The sequence below is a fragment of the Acanthochromis polyacanthus genome, chromosome 22 (genome assembly GCF_021347895.1).
Source record: "Acanthochromis polyacanthus isolate Apoly-LR-REF ecotype Palm Island chromosome 22, KAUST_Apoly_ChrSc, whole genome shotgun sequence".
Taxonomy (NCBI): Eukaryota; Metazoa; Chordata; class Actinopteri; family Pomacentridae; genus Acanthochromis; species Acanthochromis polyacanthus.
Window position 1 is genome coordinate 30,178,140 of NC_067134.1, and position 27,040 is coordinate 30,205,179.

Below are 27,040 nucleotides of genomic sequence, written 5' to 3' on the forward strand. Positions count from 1 at the left end.
CATGGACAACAGAAAGCGAAGGCGAGAATTGTCCCAGGACATCCGAAAAAAAATTATAGACAAACATCTTAAAGGTAAAGGCTATAAGACCATCTCTAAACAGCTTGAAGTTCCTGTGACAACAGTGGCTCATATTATTCAGAAGTTCAAGACCCACGGGACAGTAGCCAACCTCCCTGGACGTGGCCGCAAGAGGAAAATTGATGACAAATTGAAGAGATGGATCGTTCGAATTGTATCCAAAGAGCCCAGAGCAACCTCCAAAGAAATTAAAGGTGAACTCCAAGGCCAAGGTACATCAGTGTCAGATCGCACCATTCGTCGTTGTTTGAGCCAAAGTGGACTTCATGGGAGACGACCAAGGAGGACACCACTGCTGAAAAAAACTCATAAAAAAGCGAGACTGGAATTTGCAAAAATGCATGTTGACAAGCCACAAAGCTTCTGGGAGAATGTCCTTTGGACAGATGAGACCAAACTGGAGCTTTTTGGTAAGGCACATCAACTCTATGTTCATAGACTCAAAAACCAAGCATACGAAGAAAAGAACACTGTCCCTACGGTGAAACATGGAGGAGGCTCAGTAATGTTTTGGGGCTGCTTTGCTGCATCTGGCACAGGGTGTCTTGAAAGTGTGCAAGGTACGATGAAATCTGAAGACTATCAAGGCATTCTGGAGAGAAATGTGCTGCCTAGTGTCAGAAAGCTTGGTCTCAGTCGCAGGTCATGGGTCTTCCAACAGGACAACGATCCAAAACACACAGCCAAAAACACCCAAGAATGGCTGAGAGAAAAGCGTTGGACTATTCTAAAGTGGCCTTCTATGAGCCCAGATCTGAATCCCATTGAACATATGTGGAAGGAGCTGAAACACGCCATTTGGAGAAGACACCCATCAAACCTGAGACAACTGGAGCTGTTTGCTCATGAGGAGTGGGCCAAAATACCTGTTGACAGCTGCAGAACGCTCATTGACAAATACAGAAATCGTTTAATTGCAGTGATTGCCTCAAAAGGTTGTGCAACAAAATATTAAGTTATGGGTACCATCATTTTTGTCCAGCCCTATTTCATTAGTTTGTTTTTTTAGATAATTATGTTAATCAACAATTCAAAAGTGATGGCTGATTTTGATTATTTAATTTTCAATAAATTTTTATTTATTGTTACTTTTGTGAGTTTCAAGTGATTTCACATGAGAATTGTGGGTTTTTCCTTCTTTAACTGAGGGATACCAACAATTTTGTCCACGTGTGTACATGTAGGTTCCCATGGCAACGCCACGCATACAATGTGTGATCCTGGAACTACACGACTTCATCCAGTGGTTTTAGTCACATAAGCTCAACATGTTTACAGAAACAACTTTTCCTCAGAAATATTGGCTAGGAAAGGATTTGGTTAAAGGGAGACGCTTCTTCCTGCCCATTTCCATCTAAACTCTGAACACAACCTGGACCAGGTTAGCTCCACGGTTACCATGGAGATCTAGTCAGGTCCAAAGACACACACCCTCATGATCCTGAAAACTCTGAGTTTGGACTCAACATACCCGCTGAGCCACTAATCTAGCTTCGTAGCCCAGAACTCTGGACTGATTGTGAACAGGAGACCCACCCCTACATATATGCTAACTCCAGCTAAAGCTAAATAGCTGTTTCACCCCGAGGCTTCATGCAATTAGTGGGGGGTACATATGCACTCAGAACCAGAGGGAACTAGCTGCTAAGCTAACAGGAGACAGCTACTCCAATCCAAAGAGACGTCACCAAACCCCAGACAACAAGTCAAACACCTGAACTACTGAAAACACAAACCAGGACTAAACACACACAGAGAGAGCTCATGTGGACATGCTTCTATCGTCCTCTTCAGTTTAATTCATGTCCTCACTAGAATTAATTCCCACCAACACAGCGCTGTCTATGGCTTCCTGACAGAGATGAGCTAACAAGCTAACAAGCTAACAGTTGGTTTAGCAGCAGGCTCTGTTAGCTAAATGTGGCAGTTTGTGGTCTTTAACAACGACTTAAAACAACTTTTTAGTCCCATGAAGGAGTGAACATGGAGCTGTGGAGCCACATTTCTGCTGCTGGAACTAAACTAACAGCAGAAACACAGGCGGATCGACTTTTTGAGATATTTCAGGTGAATTTCTAGTTGTTTTATTCACCACTTTATCTATTTTTTGATTCATTTTAAGTCAATTTGAACAGCTTGAGTCATTTTTGCACAAGTTTTAAGTACTTTAGGACAAACATTAAGAATTGTTTGGCATACTTTAACTAATTTTAGAATAGAATAGAATAGAATAGAATAGAATAGAATAGAATGCCATTTATTGTCACTATACACAAGTACAATGAGCTTTAGAGCATCTCCATCAGTGCAAGATACATGTAATAAAAATCACAAAAAAGGATAAGTTAAAACAGTTAAAAAGAATAAAAGTGCATGGTCAGTGTAATATTGCACATTAGAATAGTCCGTATTGCACAGTAGACGGTTTTGAGGTAGTCTGGGGGGGGGGTTTGGAATGTCAGTGCATGTTTGAATTCAGAGTGGTGATGGCTTTTGGAAAGAAACTGTTTTTGAGTCTGTTTGTTTTGGTTCTGATGCACCTGTAGCGCCTTCCTGAGGGCAACGGGACAAACAGGTCGGAACCAGGGTGGAAGTTGTCCTTGATGATGTTTCCTGCCCTTTTAAGGCAGCGGGAGGTGTAAATGTCCATCAGGGAGGGGAGGGGGCAGCCGATGATTTTCTGTGCTGTCTTAACAACCCTCTGAAGCCCCTTCCTGTCTGCCATGGTGCAGCTGCCGTACCACACTGTGATGCAATAAGTCAGCAAACTGGTAGGTATCGAAGTCTGGGGGGAGATGGTCCTTGATGTGCTGGAGGACCAGTCTCTCAAAGCACTTCATGATTATCGGAGTGAGGGCCACAGGACGATAATCGTTTGGGCTCATGGTGGGAGACTTCTTAGGTACTGGGATGATTGTGGCGGTTTTCAAACAGGGCGGAATGATTGCCTGTGACAGGGAGAGGTTGAAGATTCTGGTGAAGATGTGGGTGAGCTGGAGGGCACACGCCTTTAGCACTTTACCAGGAACACCATCAGGGCCAGCAGCCTTCTTGGGGTTCACTGCCAGAAGCACCCGTCTGACTTCATGCTCGCTGACAGTGAGTATAGTGGTGCAGGAACTGGGTGGGGGTGGGGGTAGTGCAGGGGCTGCTGAGTGTTGCTGTTGTGATGGTTCAAAGCGAGCAAAAAAGCTGTTTAGCTCCTCAGCCAGTGATGCACTCAGGTCTTCTGTTGTTGTAGTGCCGCCCCTGGAGTTTATGATGTCGTAAATGCCCTGCCACACCGCACGTGTGTTGTTGCTGGACAGGTGAGACTCTATGCACTTCTTATGGTCCGCCTTTGCTTTTTTAATTCCTTTTTTCAGGTCTGCTCGAGCAGTCCTATAAAGGGCTCTGTCACCTGATCTGAAGGCAGCGTCGCGGGCTCTGAGGAGTGTATGGACCTGGCTGGTTAACCAGGGTTTCCGATTTGGGAAGACCCGGATGGTTTTTTCCATCACATTCCCAATACAGAACTTGATGTAGTCTAGTACTGTTTCTGTGAAAGTTCCAAGCTCCTGCTGTTCAAATAGGTCCCAGTCTGTCTCAGTGAAGCAGTCCTGCAGTTGGGAAAGCGCGTCATCCGGCCAGGTTGTGACAGTCTTTATGGTGGGCCTGGCACTACGTCTAAGGGAGGTGTAGGCTGGGGAGAGCAAAAGGGAAAGATGGTCTGACTGGCCGAGGTGGGGGAGGGGTATGGCTCTGTATGCATGCCTAATGTTGGAATAGACGTGATCCAAGGTATTTTCCCCTCTAGTGGAACATTTGACATGTTGGTAAAACGTCGGGAGTACAGTCTTCAGGTTGGCCTTATTAAAGTCTCCTGCAATTATGTGGACACCATCTGGATGGTCCCGCTGGTGTACGTTGATGGTGTTCAGCAGGATGGAGAGCGCCGTGTTTACGTTGGCGTGTGGTGGGATATACACAGCTGTGACGATCACTACTGTTAGCTCTCTCGGTAGAAAAAAGGGCCGGCATCTTACAGACATGTACTCGAGGTCGGGGGAACAGTGCTTGTCTATCACAGTCCCGTTGTTGCACCAGTTATTATGCACATACATACAGAGCCCCCCTCCTCTGCTCTTACCAGAGTCCTTAGTCCTGTCCCCGCGTAGCAGAGTGCGGCCCGCTAGCTGCATGCTAGCATCGGGTATGTCCGGGTGGAGCCAGGTTTCGGTGATAATCAGAATACAGCAATCCCGAACATAGCGATTCCCGGCAAGCTGTAGTTCCAAGTCGTCCGTTTTATGCACCAGGGATCTAGCATTGGCGAGATACAGGCTCGGCAGAGGTGGCTTGTGTGGTCGTTTTCTTAGCCTTAGCATAACACCGGACCTACGGCCCCGCTTCTGCTTCCTCTCCCTTCTCCGTCTGCGCCGTCTTCGAGACCCAACGACAATCCACGGAGAGCCCGATGGTCTTGCTAGGTCATCTGGTATGTTGTGTCTGTGGTGAAAGGCACTCGTGATGGGTGTCTGATGCTGGTTTCCAATGTCCAAAAGTTCCTGGCGGGTGTAGTGAATGTTCTCGCAGCCGATCGTGCACAAACAAACAAGAAATAATAACGAAAACAACGAAAAAGAGCACCGAAGAGGAGAGCCGTGAGCCGCTGCGACCGTGCGCGCCGCCATTTTTATTCATTATTTGAGCTATTTCAAACATCCATCCATCCATTCTCTATACACCGCTTTATCCTCATTAGGGTCACAGGGGGTGCTGGAGCCTATCCCAGCTGACTCGGGCGAAGGCAGGGGACACCCTGGACAGGTCGCCAGCCTGTCACAGGGCTACATACACAGACGAACACTCACACTCGCATTCACACCTACGGACAATTTAGAGTACTCAATTAACCTCAGCATATTTTTGGACTGTGGGAGGAAGCCGGAGTACCCGGAGAAAACCCACGCATGCACAGGGAGAACATGCAAACTCCATGCAGAAAGATCCCAGGCCCACCCCGGGAGTCGAACCAGGGATCTTCTTGCTGCAAGGCGAAAGTGCTAACCACTACTCCACTGAGCAGCCCCTATTTCAAACAAATTTTGTATAATTTTGAGAAATTTTAGATGAATTTCAAACTAATTTCAGATCACATTCAGACAATTTTTTAGCAAATATCCATAATCATGGACAAATTTAAGTCATTTTGGATAAATTTTGAGATATTTTAGATTAATTTCTCGTCATTTTATTCAGATTTGTAGTCATTTTTTTTTAACAATTCAAATGCTTTTTGGATAAATTTTAGGTCCACTTGAACCCTTTGAGTCATTTACAAAAAAATTTTAAGTACTTTTGGACAAATTTTAAGAACCATTTGAAATATTTTAACGAGTTTCAACTCATTTTGAGCTATTTTAATCAAATCCTTGAATACTTCTGAGTAATTTAGGCAATATCTGACTCATTCCAGATCACATTCAGACAATTCAAACTATTTTTTGACAAATATTCAAAAACATAAACAAATTTAATTGAATTTGAACAAATGTATGTCATTTTGGACAAACTCTTAGAAATTTTATATGAATTTTGAGTCATTTTTCACCATTTTACATCTTTTTGGATGAATTTAAAGTAAATTTTAACTATTTGAGGCATTTTTACACAAGTTGTAAGTCTTTTGAAATATTTTAAGAATCGTTTGACATATTTTATTTAATTTTAACTAATTTTGAGCTATTTTAAACAAATGTTGAAGTCACTTTGGACAAATTTCAAACTCATTCCAGATCACATTCAGTTTAAAGTCATTTTGGACAAATTTTGAGTCATTTTGGAACTGTTTAACTCAGTTTGGAGTAGTTTTGAGTTATTTTGGACCAACTCTGGACTCATCTGACCACAGAATCTTCTTCAACTTCCTGTCTGTCCAGTTCTTGGGGCTAACCTCTGTCTTTCATTGGTCAGGTTCTTCTTGAAGCCTTGGAGGACGTTCTTGGTTTGTCTTCCAGCTGTTGGTTGGTCTGTATTTCTGCAGAGTGAGGCTGAATCCCAAACCGCCCCCTACACACTATCCCTACACACTATCCCTACACACTACCCCTCCCGTAGAGGGTCCTCCATATTAAGGGCCGTCCCAAACCGCGTAGTGCAGAGGGAGAGTGGACTGTTCAGCCCTTAAATAGCGAGTCTGCATCGATGCTCACTCTGGACAATTTTTTCAGGAAGTGCAACGTTGAAATGGAGGAGGAAACAACAGATCGATGTAAGTTCCACACGTCCATTATTTCTCCCACGCCTTTTTCACACTGACAGAACATCACAAAAAGAGTGGTGTAAAAAGATAAATCAAAAGAAACAAATCTTCTCTGCTGACGTTTGATTTAATTGTGCACCCCCTGACACCTTAAAATTTGAACACAACTGACAGAATTCATTTATTCATTCATTTGTTGGATTTGAAATGCCAGATAATAGGATTGGAAACGTGAGTGAAAAAAAAGTAGGATGCTTTCATCTTCTGGAAGCAGCAGCGATCCTTGTTAGTTGCAACCTGTGCCACAGCGCTACAGCCATGCACAGTAGGCGTCTTTGTGTTACCATGGCAATGACGTCTTCCATTTTCCGGTGAGGCGACAGGGCATCCCATTCCTGACGATCGTATTTATACCCTCCCCCTTCAATAATAGATGCCCTCCACAGCTGCGAGTGTGACTTCTTTTGGAGTGACACTCGGTAGTGGAGGGGGAGTGTGTAGGGGGTGGTTTGGGATTCAGCCTGAATCTAACTGCTGAAGGAATGCATCTGCACTTCCTGTTTGTGTGGTTACAGCTGCAGCCTTCCTGTCTGAGTTTCCTGTGTTCGGTTCTTTGTTTTAGTCGTTTTTATCTCTGAAGAACTTTCTAATGTGCTGCTTTATAAAGACACGAAGCACGGAAACTAAAACTGTGTCTTTAAATAAAAAGCAGGACCTTCATTAGTGGCTCACTGGAACCAAAATGAGCCAAAACTCAACATTTCTTCTGTATTTTTGTGTAACCAATCAGTTTTCAGGTTTTAATGTCTTTTTTAGGATGTGTTTAGTTTTCTGGCTGTGACTGACCTAAAAGAAATTACACTTGAAGACCTCAGAGGGATTCTTAATGCAGGATTCCATAAATGCATGGGGAGTCCCAAAACTTTGTTCCACCACTGTTTGGTCCACACAGTGTTCTAGTTCTATGTGTGTTGATGAAAAATCAAACGTTCAAATCATTTCCATCCTACAACTGTTGAACTGAAGTTCTGCTGTTAAGAACAACTCATGTTTAGAACTGCCTGACAAACACAACTGATATTTACTGATAAAACATTGATTTCAGCATCAGTTTGAGAACTCCTGCTGGTTGGGAACACCCCAACATGTCTGAAGATTTTTAATTGTGTCACAGCAACGTTGCTTTTGAGTTAAAATATGACGAATGATTCAATCAGTTCTATGTTATATAGATATACAAAAGTTAAAAACCAGTTTAAAGTGTCTTTTACTCACATTCAGACGGCGAAAAGAAGCTGCAACACGAAGACGGTAAAAGCAGAACTAATTTGAATAACAGGAAGTGGTGTGACATCACTGTTGTCAGGGCAACGAAGCAGGAAACCTGATGGCTCAGTTTGTGGTGAGTTAAAACAGAACTCTGTGAAAATGTGTGTTTGGGAACATTTTCCATTTCTTTCTAATTCTACAAATATGAAGCTTTTAGGAAGAATAAAGAAGAATCAATCCCAGAAGTGATGACTCCATTTCAACACTAAATGTCCTGAGAAGCTGTTTTACAGGAACTACAGTCAGAGAGGGAATCTACACTCTACATGTCACCTGAGGAATCCAAACCTTCTCTGGCTTCATCTTCTTCTTTGTCTGCTGCAGTGGACTTTAATCCACTCCTCACTTCAATAGTTTAGTGTTCTGCTCTCCTTTAGTCTCTTCTTGGATTTGATCACTTTATGAGTTTTTCTGGCTCTTTGCTTTAAACCACTTCCTGTCGTTTTTCCACATTCATGAAAATGTCCTTTAGATGAGATGAATCCAATGAAACTTTGAAGAATTTCACTCATTCTTTCCCATTTCATTGCTTCATTGGTATATTTGACTCTCATAATTCCACACAGTTTGGTAAATGTCACACTTTGAGCCTCTAGACCCACAACATCACTTCGTAAATTCTGTTTTTAAGGATCATTTAATGTCCTTACAACTGAGAACCTGCCCCACTAATTCACTTTCATGCTGTTTTAATGTGAAATATTGAACATTTTACTCAATTTATCTGATATCTTCTAGATGAAATCAGCCAACAGTGTCTAAAATCACTGATTGTAGCTGCTCCACTGTTTACTTGTGTGTTTTCTCTCCATATCTTCAGAATAATTCCTCCTCTGGTTCTTCAGGCTGTTTGCAGTCCAGCAGCAGCAGCGCCCTCTGCAGGTTGGACAGATAAAAGCTTCCAGCTTCTATCTGCTATTCCCAGCTTCTCCCATCCAGGAACTAGCCAGGCCCCACCCTGCTGACTTCTAGCAGACATTGAAGGAACAAAATGGGATGTGAGCAGTTTTCTGAGAGTCCATGTTGAGCAGCAGTGGAGGCTGGATGTGAGGAAGTGGAGGTGGATCAGCTGATGCTGCTTTGTTGGCTTTAGATTCAGATCCAGGATCAGGTGAGCTCAATCAGTCCATGAAGCAACTGGCAGATAGTTTGAAAGCATCAAATGTGAGCAGAATCCCTGAAGAGCTGAGTCATTTGTGGTGCTTTAGGAGAGAAATCCAAAGTGATGCAGGTTTGTTCTGTGTGGTCTCTGCACTCCTTCATGTTGGAGCTGAGATCAAATCAGAAGGAAAAAGCTCAAAGTTTTCATGTGAGGCTGAAACAGACGCTGCTGATGCTGCTTTTAAAGTGAGCTTGGCTCCATGAACCAGTTGAAGATTCTCTCTGAGGGACTTTTAGTTGAGATGTTTGCTGCTGCTGATGATCCATGTAGAGCACATCTTTAGTCCCAGCATCATGAGGAGCATTAAAGAAGGAAACATGGATTCATGTGGAACATTTACAACAAGCACACCAACACTGTCAAACATTTGAGGGAGAAAAGAAGCCAATGAGTCTTTCTGCACTCAACTTTATCTGACAAGAAAACAAGCAGAAAAGATGGAAGTAGAAACGGCAGAGGAAATCTTTGAGAGAGATTTGTGTAAAAGGCTGTAAAAAGCAGCTTTGGATCCTAAAGAATCCTCAGATCGGCTCATTTCCAGTCTGATGAGGTCAACACCCAGACTGTGGAGCTTTAATTTGAAGGGACTGAACAGGAAACAGTGAGACTTTTGACTTCTTTCAAAGCTGTTTCCCTGGAATCATGTTTTAATAGGAGTCATTTTAAATACAGACACATGAAATGAAAGCAAAGACTCATTAAATCAATACTGAGCATGTAATGTTGAATGAACTGATCCATCATCTGGTGTTTGATCTCATTTAGAATTCACAATAATATAAAATACAGCTGTAGTCATTAAATCCACACATTTAAAATGGAAACAAACACATTTTAATCAGTTAAACCTTTAATTCATTGAACTCAGAAAACCATCCTTTAATGTCTTCCCTTAAAATGAGCAACATTTTTAAAATATAGCTGCAAAGTAAAAGTTTCACACTAAAGATGAATCAAATTTATAACTACATTATGCTAGAACCCAGTGAATGTGATGAAGCTAACTTGAAGACTTATTTTTATAATCTTCATTTAAAAGTCAGTAACTCACTGAAGGGTGATGGATTTGATTAATATGAGAAACTGAGAATGAAATGCTTTCAAGGGTTTAGATTACTATCAAACTGAGATGTTTTAATGGCTTTAACTTTCATGAGAAACTTGGGTTAAAGAAGTGAAGACGTAAAGTGAAATGTTCACTGTAAAGACTGTTAAACTCTAAATGGACTTTGGGGATTTTTATAAGTGTGTGCAGATTGTCCAAAAAGATTACACCATGTGGTGTCACTGACAGACGCTGACATCAGCTTCTCCATTTCCCCATCAGAGGCCTTCTCTGAGCTGCAGACAACAGAAGTTGGGTGGAGTGGTCAAGACGGTCCAAAACAGAGAGTTTCAGTTCCTCAAAAGCACAGAGAGGTCTTATGATGGATGAGGTGGAGGAGTGTGAGAGTTGGAGGAGGCAAATCATTGAAATGTGTAACATCCACCACTGTCTCATTCACTCTGATATTTATACTGTATATTTTAAATAGACTGTTTGCACTGAAAAAGAGAAGCTCTCCAATCTGGTTATACACTGTATAATGACAATGAAGCACATTCTATTCTATTCTATTCTATTCTATTCTATTCTATTCTATATGCAAATGAAGTCTGAGATCACTGCGTCTGTAAAACCTGAAGAGAGTCCAGTGTAGCATAAAATACACCTGATAGAGAAGCAAGTTTGAGTTGTTGTTGGTAGAAACATGGAACAAATCAGTCAACAGGTCTGATCAGAGGATTTTACCACACAATTATGGAGGGTGAACCACAAAATGATTCAAACAAACCACAGACCAATATGATCCACCAAATGATAAAAACCAGCCACAAGATGACAGAAATGGTACAACAGACAACATAAAGAGATGCAACATGACCCGAATGTGACACAAAATGAGCAAAACTGAAGAAAGACGACCTTAAAGAAATGCATGACTAGAATTAGCAACAAAAATGAGACACAAAATGAACATCTCATTTGGATCATTTTGTACATTTCAGTCTGTTTTTAGGGAAGAAAGTGGCTTAAATCAGACTGTAAATAATCTCTGAACAAACCTCTGTGTAAAACCTTCAGAATATTGAATAGAATAAATCTGGACCGTGATGAATGTAAGTAAAGATTTCTGGATCAATCTGGTCATTTTGAGGCTAATTTTGGTCATGTTTTTATCTAATTCAGGTCATTTTTTTGTCTCTTTTTGTTGCTTTTGTACCATCTTGGTCATTGTGTGGTTTATTTTGGTGATTCTGATTGTCTTTAAGGTTGTTTATGTTTCAAATTGTTCAGTTTGTGGCTCATTTTGATGGTTGTGTCTCTAATTTTGGTCAGTTTATGTCTTTAGGGTTGTTCTTACTAGAAATTTTGGTCATTTTGTGCATTTCAGTACGTTTTTAAGATAAAAATGGTGTAAATCAGACTGTAAATGAGTATTGAATAGAATAAATGTGGACAGCTTGGTGAATGTAAGAGAAGATTTCTGGATCAGTTTGGTCATTTTGAGGCTAATTTTGGTCATTTTGTGTCAGAATGTGTTTAATTTTGATCAGTTTGCATCTTTTGGTCCGTTTTTAAACATGTTGCATCTTTTCATGTTTTTTTTTTGTGGTAATTTTGTTTATTTTGCATCAGGTTTTGGTCATTTATGTGTCTAATTCAGGTCATGTTACATCTCTATGTTTTTTTGTACCATTTTGGTCATTTTATGATTCATTTCATGTGTCTGTAAGGTTGTTTTTGTTTCAAATTGTTCATGTTGCTCATATTAGTCATTTCATGTCAGTTTGTCCATTCTGTGACTCATCAGCCATTTCTGTCTCATTTTTCATCTTTTTTGGTCTGTTTTGCTCATTTTATCTCTCATTTTAGTTATTTTACACCAGGTTAAGATTGCTTTTTTCATTTTGTACATTTTGTGTCTCATTTTCGTCATTTTGTTGCTAATTTGTGTGTCTGGTTTTGGTTAATTTTGTCTTTCATTTTTGTCATTTTTGCAATTTTAGTCCCATTTTGGCCACTTTTGGTCTCAAAATGACCAAAATGATCCAGAAATCTTCACTTACATTCACAAAGCTGTCCAAATTTATTCTATTCAATATTCAGGCTTATAGAGAGCGTTGTTCATAGATCATTTACTGTCTGATTTATACAACGTTTTTTCCCCTAAAAACATGCTGAAATGCACAAAATGATCCAAATGAGATCGAAAATGACCAAAATTAAACAAAAACAATTTTAAGTGATGCAAAATTGCTAAAATGAGAGATAAAATGAGCAAAACTGAAGAAAAAAAGAGACAAAAACTGATGAAATAGACGTGAACTGACCAAAAGAACTAACAAGATGAACAATTTTAACCAAAAATAAACTTAATACAAATATCAGCTCTGAATATAGGTTGACTTTATTCACATATTCATTCAGATTTATGTATATTTCAGTTTCATATATCTGAATTTAATTAGTACAGCTGTGAACTATTTCCACAGTAGTCAGCCGCATTTTCTATAATTATGAATTCTTGTTAAGATAAAACACCAGATGATGGATCAGATCATTCCAACATTACAGGGTCAACATTTATTTAATCAGTATTTTAGAGCCCATTTTATTTACTTCACTTGTCTGCATTTAAAATGACACTAAGAGAATTTCAGCTCTGAGATCAGAAAATAAAATCTATGAGGGAAGTGATGCTATTTGTCGATATAAAGAACCCTAAGAACTGTGTGGCTGACAATTAATCTTTGTTTACATTTTGATCAAGTAAAATATTTATTTTTTGTCAGTTTGGACAAGAGAGACAAATATGAACATTTAACAGGTGAGAGGGAACTGAACAAGTGAAGGAGTGGTTTGAGATTTTCAGTGACCCAAACAAATACAACACAGTCTAATTTTAGACTAAATAAAGTGAAGATTTGGAGCAAACACTTGAATTTTTTGGAAGCTTCCTGATAGAAACATGTTCAGGTGGTTAAAGGAAAACGTAAGAAGCTGTTAAATGTGATGAGTTTGGACAGAAGTGAAAATTTGTATTAGATCATTAGTATTTGATGCAGCACAGACATGATCCAACAAGAGGGGTTCAGTCTCAGACTGATGTTTGCAGAGGTGATCTAGAGAAGTGAAACGAACACAGACACAGACCAGGAAATAATTTCAGTCACTACGTGGAAAGACACACGGACAAAGCGCAGTCTGTCTGTGGGAGAAACCCACCGAAGAACCTCTGTGACATCTGGAGGCAGTGGACGCAGCGACACGCAGGTAAGATCCAGAAGAAGAGCTGAAAACTTTCTGAAAGGTGGAAAATGTTGACTTATCTTTTGTGGGGCTGAGAAAGAAACCATACCCTTTAGTTCTTCATACAGAAGTGAAGTCTGGAGTTTTAAACAGAAAAACAGTTGAGGAATCATTTCTGAATCGGCCTGTAGTTCACAAATAAGCGTCAGTTTAATCAGTGCTGACGTCCTGATGGAGTTCGGTAAAGTTAGAAAGAGATTCACAGATTCGGACTTCCGGCATCAATAACTAATGAGATATATGTTGTGAAAACATAAAAGATGCCTCTTTCAAATCATTGTAAGCCAGATAATGTGCTACAAGGCCAGTTTTATCAAAAGTCGCTGTCTTTAAAGCTGTAGAAATAATATTGGCGTCTATCAGCAGCCGGCGGTGTGACGAGTGAACAGGGACCGTCTGCAAATTACAAACCGCTGCAACAGCGAAGAGAGACACAAATATTCAAAAACTTCACTCTTATACACTGTAGAGCCATCACATTTACTGAAGACATTAATTGGGTCCTTCTGGTCATAATACAGCTCTTGGTTTGATACTCAGTAAAAAATCTGAATTTTAAGGAATTTATATTAGTAGTAAAATTCAATAACTTCACTCTTCTGTACTGAAGAGTCACCAAAATCACTGGAGTCATCAGTTAGCTCCTGCTGGTCATATTTGCTGGTCATACTACAGCCTTTGGTTTGATATTAACTGTTTTTCATAAATTTATGGAATTTTTCTTATTTTATTATCATTTTATTAGTAATAAAATTCAGTAACTTCACTCTTATGTACTGTAGAAAAATTACACTCTGTCCAACCATCAGTTGGCTCCTGCTGATCAAACTACAACTCTTGATTTGATATTTAACAATTTTTCATGATTTCAAGGATTTTTGAAATTGTTACATATCTCAAATATTTTTTGTTGTAACATATAAAAGTGATCATCCATTTTCTGGGTCGATTGTGGAACACTGATTACCAAAAGTGACAGAATTTTATTTTATTTTGGTTGTTTATCGCCATGTGAAGTTGTGCATAAGATCCAGTGTGTGCAGTTGTGTGTGAATTTGAAGGATTAATGAGTAAATTAGCTTTGATGGCTCTTTTCTTCATGTATGCAGTACTATACAGTGTTTTCTCTGGGATTTTTTTCAGCAGCAGCAGCAGGCTGTCCAGGAGTCATGGTGACGTAAACAAATGACACTTGACTGCAGATTTTACTTGGACAATTTATTTACTGAATGGCCAGTTGACAACAGTAACAGAACTTCGAATCCTCACCAAGGAGAATATCAGATAACACCAATATACCAAACTAAACTGTTTAGACTCCTCAAGTACTGACGATTGGGAAGAAAGACCTTCTGACAAGGCTGCAGTGTTAATTGATTCATTTAAACCAGAATGTTAAACTGCTAATGATATTTTCCAAGTTAAGGACTGTACAGACAATACTTGGAAGTAAAAATCTGAAGGTAGGATCAGCAGGACCTCTTTGATGTTTGGATGGAGTTTATTTTTTCTACAGTGTATAAGAGTGAAGTTATTGACTTTTACTACTAATAAAAATTCCTTTAAATTCTGCAAAAATATCTAGTCTCAAACCAAGAGTTGTAGTCTGACCAGCAGGAGCCAGTTGAAGGTTCCAGTGAATTTGGTGACACTACAGTGTATAAGAGTGAAGTTATTGCTTTTTTTATTCTAAAAATACCTTAAAATTGTGATTTTTTTTCTCCTACAATATCTTTATTATCAGATTTTGTAAATTAACAAAAGAACACATATGTGCAAACACCCACACACTGCACCATTCTAACTCTTTGTATCATTCAATGATTTCTTAGCAAAACAAAAGAAAATAATAATAAAACAAAGCTGTTACAACCCCACTGTCTAGTGTAACCGAATTTTAACAAATGCAAATGAAAGCAATGAATTTCCAGAATCGAGTCTGTTTTATTCTTGATAAGGGTAGGTTTCAACAGACAAAGTGAGGGATCTGAAAGTAAATGGGTGCTGCTGAAATTAAAGAAACAAATCGAACCAAAGTGGCCTTCTCTTGGAAGTAGACTCCACTAGACTGTGGGAAAAATAAAAATACATCAGACACAAATAAAAGCTCCAAATAGAAATACAAAGGCAAAAGCACCCCTAACTAAAGCTAGCAAAGGTTTCAGATATGGTTTAACTTCACACTTCTGACTAGCTTCCAGCCTCACAGACGAGTTCACAGAGTCAACACGGACAGATCCCTTCCTGAGGAACTGCCACCGAATGCTGGCATCAACCATAGACTGTATATAAAGTGGACGTAGCATCTGGCTCCAGAATTGAAGCCAACCCGGAAGTGTCAAAAACTTGCAATATCACGCCGTCCGCTAGGGTTGGCTCCAAAAATCTTTTTCTCCATAGACCCCAATTCATTTTTGGAAAAAATAAAATTTGATAGAATGATTTTCTACAGCTCAGGATTTTTTCCCTGTTAGTTTTCATGGTCAAAATGAGAGATCAGGTGGCCGATCTTAAAATAAATCAATACTGAATTTTAAATAAATCGTTAAAGTTGGCGGAGCCAGGGAGTGTGGCTATACTTGATAGACAGCAACAGAAGCCTCTGCGGTAAAATGTGGGCGGGATAAGAGAGTCCGCAGCCAATCCTGCCCCTAGTTGCTCTCCGGTCCAGCCTGTTTGATGACGCTTTTTACGTCACTGGCTCCAAAAAATCCAAAACGGCAACCAGGAAGTAGCAAAATCCGGGCTTCATTTTCTCGGCGTTGAAACCAACGGGTGATGTCACGGTTAGTTCACGCCTGGCATCAACAGGCCTTTTAACAGCTGCTGGACCCTCGATTGAAGCGGTCGTCCCTCCCCTGCTCCAATCCAACCTCAGCTCCAGATGTTGCAGGTGTGGTGGGACGGACAAGGAGGCGGGGCGACAGCAGCCCAGCACACAAAAATACAAATTACCAGACAGGGGGAGGCGGACAGAGGCACAGCCGTAACAAAAGCAAATTCAATAAATTTTTTTAAAAAATCAGTAAATAAATAATGGTTAAGCAAATAATGAATCAATGTAGAAATGAAGAATTATAAATTAGGTAAGGCAATAATTAGAATCATAATATCAAAATGGAACATGTAAAATACAAGTCACTAGAAGTAAATGTAACTAAATACAGTGCCAGATAGACAAATACAATATTTTAAGCAGGTCTCATGTCCTGTGTCTGGGATTTATGCTGACATATGGTGGAGCATGGCAGGAGTGATGTACACTCTCATTAGCCATTTATACTGCAATAGTTTAAATCTTGTATTTATTGTTTGTTTCTGTGCCTTTGAACAAGCTTCATTCCAATTTTCCTCGTCTGTTTCCTCTATCCATTATATATATATAAAACTAAGTGTTGTAGCATGATAAACAAGAGCCAACGGCAGGCAGTAATGTTAATGACACTGTAGTGTAGAAGAGTAAAGTTACTGAAAGGCCGGCTGAGCATAGACACCAATGTTGCGACTTTTGATAAAACTGGCCTTGTAGCACAACCTCTACCTTACAACAATGGGAAAGAGGCTTCGTTTATGTTTTGACAACGTATATCTAATGAGTTATTGATGCCAGAAGTCTGGATCTGTGAATGTCTCTCCAACTTTACCGAACTGTTTGTTTTCGCCCATCGAAGACAAAACCAGCAGTGTGTGAGTAACTTCGGCGTCTTGACTTTTTTCAAGCTGTTTTTATTAGCATTAAGTTAGCTAACTTTGTAACGGTGCTAGCAAGAGTATCTGTTTGGAGCATAGACAGTATCATAAAGATTTTTATGATACAGTTCTTTTTGACATATTTTCCTTTCTAGCCAACTGCTTTCAACAGGTTTTAACTAACAAATGAATATAATTTATAAGCCAATAATCCATTGGGAATTGACTTTAATTTTCCTCTTTTACATGTTTTTTTTTATGAGACCGGTGTACGCAACTTTGTTACCTACAGCTAAAGCTAACAAGTGAAGCTAATGGTCCAGTAGTAGTTATCTTGTTTTTTTCTGTTTAACATGTTTTGCTTTCTTTCCCTCAAGAGAAATAAACTGATGCATACAAACAAAACTAGATTATTATTTTTTTCTGTCCTTACTTATGATTGCATAAAAAGTCTGTAAAAAGAGTTCATACATGCTCTAATTCTGCTTAAAATCATCTTTAGTTTGGTTGGTCCCAGAGACTGTATTTGCTTGTAGCTTAAAGGAACTCTCTTGTATGTTGGTTGATTTTCAGTTGTCGTGTCTTTTAGGGACAATAAGAACTTAATCACAATATAAATCATGTGTGTGTTTTAAAATTTTCAGAGAAGGTGAAAACGCTTTTCAGCCTTGACTAGATCTCAATCTCACACTTCCCCTGAAACTCGACGGGGACGAAATAGAAGCCTACAGATTTGTCACTACTGCTCAGAAAGCCTAAAAGTCACCTCCCAAAATGCTTAAAGTCACATAAAAATGTTAGGATTCTGTCATCTTTTGGATTTGATGTTTTTCCACAAAAGCGTTAAGCTGCCTTGTTAGAAGTTCTTGAAGATCCATCGCCTCCTCTTGTGGAAATGAAACATTACATTTGTTAAATATGTAAATATTTTTCATTCAAAAGTTTCACTGCTGGACAGAGGATCTATTCTACTTTACTGTGAAATCTATTCTCAGTGTGTGCAGACTGGAGGTTTCAAATTTCCACATCACAGTTGTGAAAGTTTCATACTGAACCATGGCTGGATCCAAAATGCTGTTTTATGGTCATAAATCCTGCAGGTACCTTCAGGTGAGCTCAGACAAACTTTCTGTCAACAGCTTTATTTGTCTTTCAGCAAATAACTAGATTTGCATGAAATTCAATGTTTTTTTGGACTTGTGGCATTTTATATATTTTACAGGCTATTCTGACTTTATTATTATCGTCTTACAGTTTTTTTACTGTGATATTTTTCTTGTTTTTGTCTTATAAGGAAAATCTCATTCTGAAGATGCTGAGCAGCTGATAGTTTGTCATCAGAGGAGACTTTGAGGCTGATGTGTAAGTGTTTCTCTCTGATTTACTGAGCAGTCTGCATGGAGCTGTGTGTGATGGTGTTCTTACAAATGTGGTAAATTTGTTTTGAAGTCTTCAAACATTTTAGTTTGACAATAAAACCATGAATCTATGTTTAGAACACATTCCACACAAAAACATGTCATATTTCTGTTTCACAATATTTCCAATTGAATTAAACACTGCAGATGAATAATAAGAAATGTAAACATGATTTGAACATGAATCATTGATGTGAACAAAATGTACACATTATCAAATGCATTTAACACGTCCACAGCAAACTACAGTTTATTGGTCAGACCTGTAGAGCATTACTATGTGAGACTTGACAGTTCAGAGATGTTCAGTATTAACTTTACTTGGAGCTGTTAGAGTCTTTGGTGTGGTGAATAGTGTGTTTCAGCACTCAGCCTCAAAGTGACAATCCTGGTGGGTTTGACAACTTTTAAACTTCCTCAGAAGCCACAGATTTAACCAGGTGTTTTACCTGTGTTTACAGACAGGATTAGTGTTTGGATCCCTACCTTCCCATTTTGGTAGCATATTCTTCAGTAGGACATGGATATCTATCATTGAATTAGTTATGGACTGGTTATTGGCCTGGCCCATTAATCAGACGTATGTAGAACATAATTAGACAAAGACGTTTCAGTGAAGGTTTGTCTTGAAATTTGTGTTATTCCAAATTTGAAAAAGATTTTCATTTTTACTGCAAATGTGTATTGTTTCCTAATATAGATTATTAGTTTGATTGATTATTCAAATTTTTTTTTATCAAAACTGGCTTAAAAATAACACATCAGTACTCGCCTACTTTTAACTGAGATCCAACATTAGAATTGATGTTGAACTGCAAATATTGCTTCATCTAAGTTCCTGAGTAACATCTGATACATCACAGGCAGAGTAGTTATTGAACATTTGTTAATCTGGTGTCTTGTTCTGCAGGTCATTGGCGTTTGGTCTGTGTGCAGAACTCACAGGAGTCAGGAAACATGGCTTGTACATCAGAGTCCGCCTTAAATTATGTCAGTAGAGCCAGAAGGCACCTTGTCAGAGAACTACAGAATCTCTCTGTGATTCTGGAGAACTTGTATCAGAAAGGAGTTCTCAGTGATGAGGAGGTCAGCAAAATACAGACAGAGCGTGATGACTTCGATAGAACCAGAAAAATCCTGGACAAGGTCATAAAAAAGGGGGAAGCAGCCTGCTATGAGTTACTCAGAATTATTGACGTGACGAGGAAGAGGACTTTAGAAAGGCCGGCTCCTGTCCCTGAGAAAAACACTGGAGCTTCCACTGGAACCCAGAAGTTTGACCTTCACCACTGGATCAGCTGCTTTTCTTTCAAGGAAGAAACACAAATGGATGTGGACTACCTGCAAGGTATTGTGAAGAAAATTCTGCTTCAAATGTGTCACATTTCTTATTATTAAATTTAGCAATTCTACATAATGCATTTTATTGTGTCTGTGTGCAAATATTTGATATTTAGCAAGAGATCAGGAGAAAACCGTGGTTGTGTTATATTGCATTTATTTTCTAACTTATTTTATTTTAGGCCCAAGACCGTGCCACAGATATCAGAAAAAGTTGAAGTTTAAAGCACAAAAATTATCTGAAGAGTTTTGGAATGCAAGTAAAAAACTGTTTGAAGACAAAAGGAGGCCTGATCTGTCATACACCTCACTTGTATTGGATACACAGAAAAGCCCATCTCCATCTAAAATCAAGAAATGGAAGAGAAGGAAAAGTAAGATGAGTCGACCTAAGAAACTGAGGACATACATCCCTGAGGACAAACCAGAAATTTCCCCCACTGACCTTCTGAAAACACAGGAAGACATCCTCTTGGTCGGGAAGCCTGGAATTGGAAAAACAGCAGTCGTTTGTGAAATGTTGAGACTGTGGGCAGAAAAGGACAACAAGGAGTTAGATTACATGTTCTACTTTGACATGAGGGAAATGTCCCAAACCACACCAGCTATGACCCTGGAGGATCTTCTTTTTAATAGGTTCAGTGAACCAGATGTAGGCGTGGATGAGGTTTTACAGGACATAAAGAGTAACTCTGATAATGTTATCATCATTTTTGATGGCATCACAGATCTGTCTCTATCAGTGGTGCAGAGGCTTGTAGAGAAAGACCTACTACCTGATGCAAAGATCATCATAACCTGCAGACCAGATGATGAGGAAGACTTCTTCTCTGAGGACTGTCTCAGAGTGGAGGTGAAAGGATTTAGTGAGCAGACCATAAAGTCCTACTTATCTGCAACACTCTGCGATGCACAGAAGGTTTTGAGCAGCTTGGAGTTGCTGACTCTTTGCCATGTACCAATGTATGCTCTGATGGTGGCTGCCTGCTCTTCATCAGAACACTCTCCACAGCCATGCACTGTAACAGAAATCTACATTGACATTGCTCGTTACTGCCTTCAGATAAACAGCAAGAAAACAAAGAACAAAGAGCTAAACACCTTCATCAAAACCAAGAGAGAAGAAATACTGTCTTTGGCTGGAATAGCTTTTCATGCAACTCAGGGGAAAACTGTGAGCCTGACTGAAGTGCCCTGTAAAGACAGCTGTGTCCTTTCCTTCCTGAAACCACTTTTTATCAAGTCAGCCGAACTGAAACAGAAACTAGACACGCATTCCTCCATTACACACTGCAGGAGTTCTTTGCAGCCGTGTGGTTCTTAAAGAGTCCTGATAAAATCAGGAATGTTTTTCAGCAGAGCCTCACTGAGGAGATGAAACACATGAAACATTTGATCCCTTTCATGTGTCGACTGTTGAACAAGAAGAGCCCAAGTTGGATGAAGTGTCTGATTCCAGTTGAGGAGCTCAACAAAACATCTGACTGGTTCTTCAAGGAGCTCATAACCACATTAGTCCCAGATGTGGTTGACACTGAAGACAGTGGGCTTGATGTCGACACGTTGTTCTTATGCCAGTGCTTGTATGAGTCCCAGAGTCCAGAGGCATGCATCTACCTTCTAGAGAAACTGGACTACCGTCTTGACCTCTGTGGAGAGAGTCTTGATCCTTACCCCTGCTGTGCTGTGGCCTATGTGGTCAGTCAGTCTAAGGAACGGAAAATATGGTTGAACCTTGATGATGTCACGATATCAGAGAAAGGAATGAGACAACTGTTTGGATGCCTTCAAAATGTCAAATGGTATGAGTGAGTGTTTGTTTTTTAGAGCCAGATTACTGCTCAGGTTACAACATACAGTATAATGAGAATGATATACTGAGGATCTGTTTGATCATGAGGTTATTCTTTAAACTACAGGTGCGACCTTTTGCCACAGCAGCTGTGGAAGATTTTCCTTCTCAGTGAAGAACAGATGGACTTTGGAAGCTTACTTGGCCTTGTTGAAAATCAGCTGCACCTTCCAGTGGAGGGTAAAAAACAGCTGTTTGAAAGAGCTGTGGAAGTCATGAAGAGGATGACAACAAAGGTCAATATCTGCCTCTACTGGGACAGAGAAACTCCTGTCTGCCAGAGTCTCTGTGAGTCCCTAATAGAGGCTTTGCCATACATCAGCTCACTCAGGTATGTAGCTTTAGTCTAATAGAGATTTCATGTTTTAACCCATCTGTCAATGTTGGAATGTAAGTCCTTCTGTCTAGAGTTGTCCTCACACCAATCATGTCACAACAATGGTGCTTTTAATAAGTTGACTTAATCATGTGGTTTCAAGTAGGGATGCAACAATCCACATTTTTTCACTTCGAATCCAATTCCGACACCTGAATTTGAAAATCTGCCAATACTGCTACTATTCCGATACCAGAGCTCTGCTTGCTTTGATATTATTATAATTATAGTTGATTTTATATGAGACTGTAATAAACTCCTCTCTACAAGTAAGTTTGATATTGATTTGTGAATGCTACAAGAGCCAGTAGACTTATTTGTGCTGATCAGATGAAGCAGCCCTTTGTATTTTATTTGGAGAGTTTTAGTGTTAGAGAAGTTTACTCTTTATGTGTATCTGTCTTGGATTTAATAAAAATTGACAGTCAATTTGAAACCCTTGAGCCAAGTGTCCTATACATTTTCTCTCATGTAAATGTGCTTCATCCGAAAATCACTCACTTGGTTGACGTCACGAATGGGCTACAACATCGTTACATAACGGCGCTTTCAGCTTGACAGTCTGGCAGATGTGCCGGACCAACATGGGGGCTCCTCCTCATACTTTCTCTTTTATTTTGAAAGCATTTCAACGAAAAGTATTTGTGAAAGCATTTGAGGTGAGAAATAAGCTGCAGTAGCTGAATCTGTCCTCATTGTAGTTCATCAATGGCTAGTTTAGACATTTGATGAAGGTTTTGGGATGCCTCGGATCGCTATGCTCTGCATCAAATTTGCATAAAGTAGAAGTCAAGTCTACTTTATGCAAATGAGCTCTGAGTAAACACATCGGATTACAGCTGGAAATGCACTGCAATTGGACCAGCATGCGGTTTGTTTCAAGCTGCGAGCCGGTGTGTTTACCCATTTGCATAAAGTAGACTTGACTTCTACTTTATGCAAATTTGATGCAGAGTGTAGAGATCTGGCTTAAAGAATATTTGTTGCTTACGTGTTTTGAAATAAAAGAGAAAATTTGCAACCTAGCCGCCATGTTGGCCCGACACATCTGCCAGACTGTCAAGCTGAAAGTGCTGTCATGTGACAATGTTGTGGCCCATTCATGACCATCAACCAAGCGGGCGATTTCCAGATACAGCACATTTACATGCAAGAAAAATACATCTAGTGGATAGGTACCTCCACAGTTACATATCTATTTTCAGGATGGGATTTTCCTGTTCACAGGATTTCCTGTTTTTCTGACTTCCTTTAATGACCTTATACTGACCTAAAGTTGCCATTTGGGAAATACATGCACACATTCGTACATATCATATTTCCACACAGCAGAAATGTTGTAATGAGAAGTTGGTCAGCCACAGTGCTGCTCAGTGCTCGCCTGCTAGCTGGCTGCAAGTGTGGAATGGGTTTTCTCAAAAACATTCATCATGTCTTCTTATTAACACAATAATTTTTATTTCTTTTTTTTCTGAAAAAAAAGAACTGAAAGTTATTGTGGAATGGATTTCCTGAATGGAGGCGGGTCTTATTACTCTGCGTGTCACTGAGACACGTTCCGTTCAGGAAATCCATTCAACATGTTGCAGTCAGCTAGCAGAGCAGCAGGGAATCACTTGTGGAGTCATTTCAGCAGACAATATTAAAGCACAGACATGGATCGGAAATCTCCAGGGGTAGGATCAGAAATTTCCGATCCATGAATTTTGTTAATATTAGGACCAGATACCAATACTGGGTCGGATCGGCCCCATCCCCAGTTTAAAATTGGGTGTTCAGAGAGATCTGTTGTTCTGTGATGAGTGGTAAATCATACTGCTAATGAACTTAAACTTTGTAGAATCAAGCCTCAGGCTGGCCTTGTTGTCTATGGTTCTGAGCTAATATCTACTGATGTATTTGTACTTTTTTCTGTTGTAGAATCTCAGAAATTCTGCTGAAGATGTGTCAGATAAAACATTGCAGGTGCAATAAGATGCCACAATGAGTTTAATTAAGGATCACATTTCAGAACATTCGTATTTTGGTAATTTACGGGCTGGAATGAAAAGATAAATAAACAGAATTCTTTCAAAAATAAATAACTCCAACTTCTTGATTGATAAAGGATCATTGCTATTCACAAGTCTTCATATTTTTCTCTTCATTTGCACATTGTAAAATGAAAACTAGTACATCAAGCTGAAATTCTGTTTGTGTTTTTATTGTATATGAGGAGAAAGTGTTTGATATTATCGTTTTTAATTATTATTAATACTGTTATTACATTTATTATGATGCAGCTTTAGGATGACCAACAGAAGTCCAGGTTTGGGTGAACCAGGAGCAATTCCATGGGACACTGGAGAGACAACAAAGTAGACTGTTACTGGATTTATGCCTGAAGGCAGCACTTCACGATGAGCAAAGCTTCCCAATGTAGTGAATGTGCTCCTCTCATTGTTCCCTCATCAAACTGACTTAAGTAACGTCTATCTCGATTTGTAACCAACATGTTAGGAGTGAAGGGTTTTTGAGAGTCCTTCCATCATTACAGTCAGTTTTTCAGTCAGCTCCTGCAGTCTGGTCCATAAACCTCTCAGAGAGAAAGACCTCCATCCTCCTGGAAGTGCTGAAACTCCAATCAGAGAAGAAACCAGTGGAACTGACAGGCTGGTCACATGAAGAGAGTGAAGTGAGGAGTTTCCTGCAGTGTCTGCCTTTATATCTCACAGCTCAGGTAAATGAATTTCTACTTTACACCATTCAGTCTATACAAGGAGAAGAAATCCAATGAATTCTGATGTCATTGTACTGATTGAATAATTTCAGTCCATATTCTTTGTCATCACTTTTATATTTCTCATTCTGACTTTATCCCACTGGGGTAATATTCAGTTCTATTTCATGCTCTGCCTCATTTCAGAGGGGAAACATTGTTCTCTTTCCACACTGTATTTATTTAGTGTTTTAGTTACTTTTTGTCTTTTGAGTCTGAGATTCTATACATGTATGATCAGTTTATAAAACTGTTCTGTATTATAGATTAAACAAACCAACAGGATATAACTGATAGTTTTTATCAGTTTCAAGAGGGTTCTTCCATCTCAAATCATCAGAGGTCTTCTGCTTTATCTTTGCTTTAAAAGAAAGTATCATTAAGACATCAAAAATTAAAAGTCAATGTGTGAAATTTTAGTTTTCTGTATCAAATATCTTCTGCAATCAAATTGTTTAAAAATGTCCTGTTGACCATTTTCAGCAGGTTTTTTTTTCACTGCAGTGAAATTTGAGGCTTCCAGAAATGTTCAGTTTTTATTTCTCTTCATGTCATTGATTCAGATCTGGAATATTGGAAAAGAAATGAAATAGTTTTCTCATTTTGAGTGAGTTGAAATATGAAATAAAGTTAAAGTCATCATGAAACATCTTATCTTTGAGCTTAAATTAAATAAATCCTGATAATCCAGAAGTCAACTCATATTTTCTGAACCACCATGTAGCTGAAATGTCACAAATAAACAAAACTAAACACAGAATACTTTTTATTTGAAATACTTGATCACAAAAATGAACACCAAGTTATTTTCTTTTATCTTTCATCACTGATAGAGCAGATGTGACAATTTTTACCACAAAAACAAAAATGATCCAAGTAGAACAGAGTTGTGGAGTTTCAAAATGCTTCTTTATAAATAAATAAGATAAATTATTTTTGAATAAAAGCATCTGACATCATTTTCAGTCTCCACAAATTCAACTCAGTGTATTGTCCTCCTACTTATTGCAAAGATGCTTGAAGGTAAACACTTCATCAGTCACTCTAAATATTCATGTTGTCACACTTGAACTTTGTCAGAGTCCAGCTGTGACTTTGGTCTTGAAGTTTATTCTCAGTGGAACACAAAGCAGAGGATCCATTTTGTTCCTATCAAACACTTTCCTTCATGATGATAAATTTAGCAGTGAAGTGTTGGTCACATTAGTGGATGAGATTAGCATTAAATATATGTCCAAGTATGAAAATGTCCCACTAGAAACATCCCACTATCCAACAGATGAGTGGATTTGGTTCTATTCTGCTGCTGTCATCCTCATAATCTGATGCAGTGATAATTCCTAAAGAAATGACAGCAAACTACATGACAAGTCTCCTCCAAAGCTACATTTATGTCTGCAAAGTGGGTCTGAAGATGACAAATATGTCCTTATTAATATATACATATATTTTCTGTGTTATATTTGGAGAAGAGTTTATAAACTGCAGAACTCTGTTTGAAACAGATCGGAGTATCTACTATTGTTTCAGTTTTTGTGTTTCAAGTTGTCAAAGCTGCTCAGTTCTGAAAGTTCAATGGAAATACATTTCTTTCCATTTTTGTGACCAAGTATTTTCTATTCAAAGTATTCTTGGTGTTCTGTGTGTATTATTGTGACATTCAGCTACATGTGGTTCAGAAAATATCACTGGTTGAAGTTTTGCATCAATATTTTATTTGTTAATGTGAGTTCAGAGATGGAACTTTTCATGATGGCTTCAATTTTTCCTTTTTCATATGTCTGCTCACCCACCATCAGAGACAGTTTTTAAAAAAATACTTTTTCAATATGAACAATCCTGACTTAATGACATGAAGAAAACAGTAAAAATTTCAGGTTTTTAACTTCAATAATTCTTGAGATATTGTTGTCCAAACAGTGTATAGAGAACGGATGGATGGATATTCGTTTTTGTCGGACAAATGTGTTTTTCTCACCCGCTGTGGTAATCACATCTGAAAGTGGTTTATACCGGCGGATTCATAAGAATCTAAGCTTTCCATCGGCGTATAGTGTTTGTATAATCGCGTTTGCAGCCGTCGGACATTCTTGAAATTCCTATGCAAATTAGTAAGTGTACCGCCGGCGGTACACTGAAGTTTAAGGGGTTAAACTAAAGCATTTTTCTCAGGAAAGATGGATCACCTACAATCTTTCAAACTTCCATATTTTATGCTTTAAAAAACTTGTGTCAAATTAGAGATATTGGAGCAAAAATGTAAAAAAAATGGATGATTTGGTATGGAATGAACCCACATTTTTTTATTTGATTTCGATATTTTATGTCATGATTCATGATAAATTGCTGATTTAAATTAACTGTAATTGAGTTATTAAAGACGGTGGTTTGATGTTTATTTGCGTTGTTATTTCATTCCATTATTTGTCATGTTA

At 38.9% G+C, this 27,040-nt stretch overlaps 2 protein-coding genes across 12 annotated transcripts in view; one reads left to right on the forward strand and one right to left on the reverse strand.

The window, feature by feature from the left end:
* Positions 1–27,040, reverse strand: part of LOC127531851 (NACHT, LRR and PYD domains-containing protein 3-like) — a 113,789-nt gene that overhangs the window by 47,311 nt on the left and 39,438 nt on the right. The window lies entirely within an intron of this gene.
* LOC127531853 (uncharacterized) lies at positions 12,993–24,161 on the forward strand. The gene is made up of 7 exons (XM_051942065.1): positions 12,993–13,134; positions 17,856–17,970; positions 18,155–18,222; positions 19,189–19,626; positions 19,802–21,421; positions 21,539–21,802; positions 24,130–24,161. Exons 3-5 carry the CDS (start codon positions 18,219–18,221, stop codon positions 20,941–20,943), a joined length of 1,584 nt encoding a protein of 527 aa, XP_051798025.1. The 5' UTR covers positions 12,993–13,134; positions 17,856–17,970; positions 18,155–18,218; the 3' UTR covers positions 20,944–21,421; positions 21,539–21,802; positions 24,130–24,161.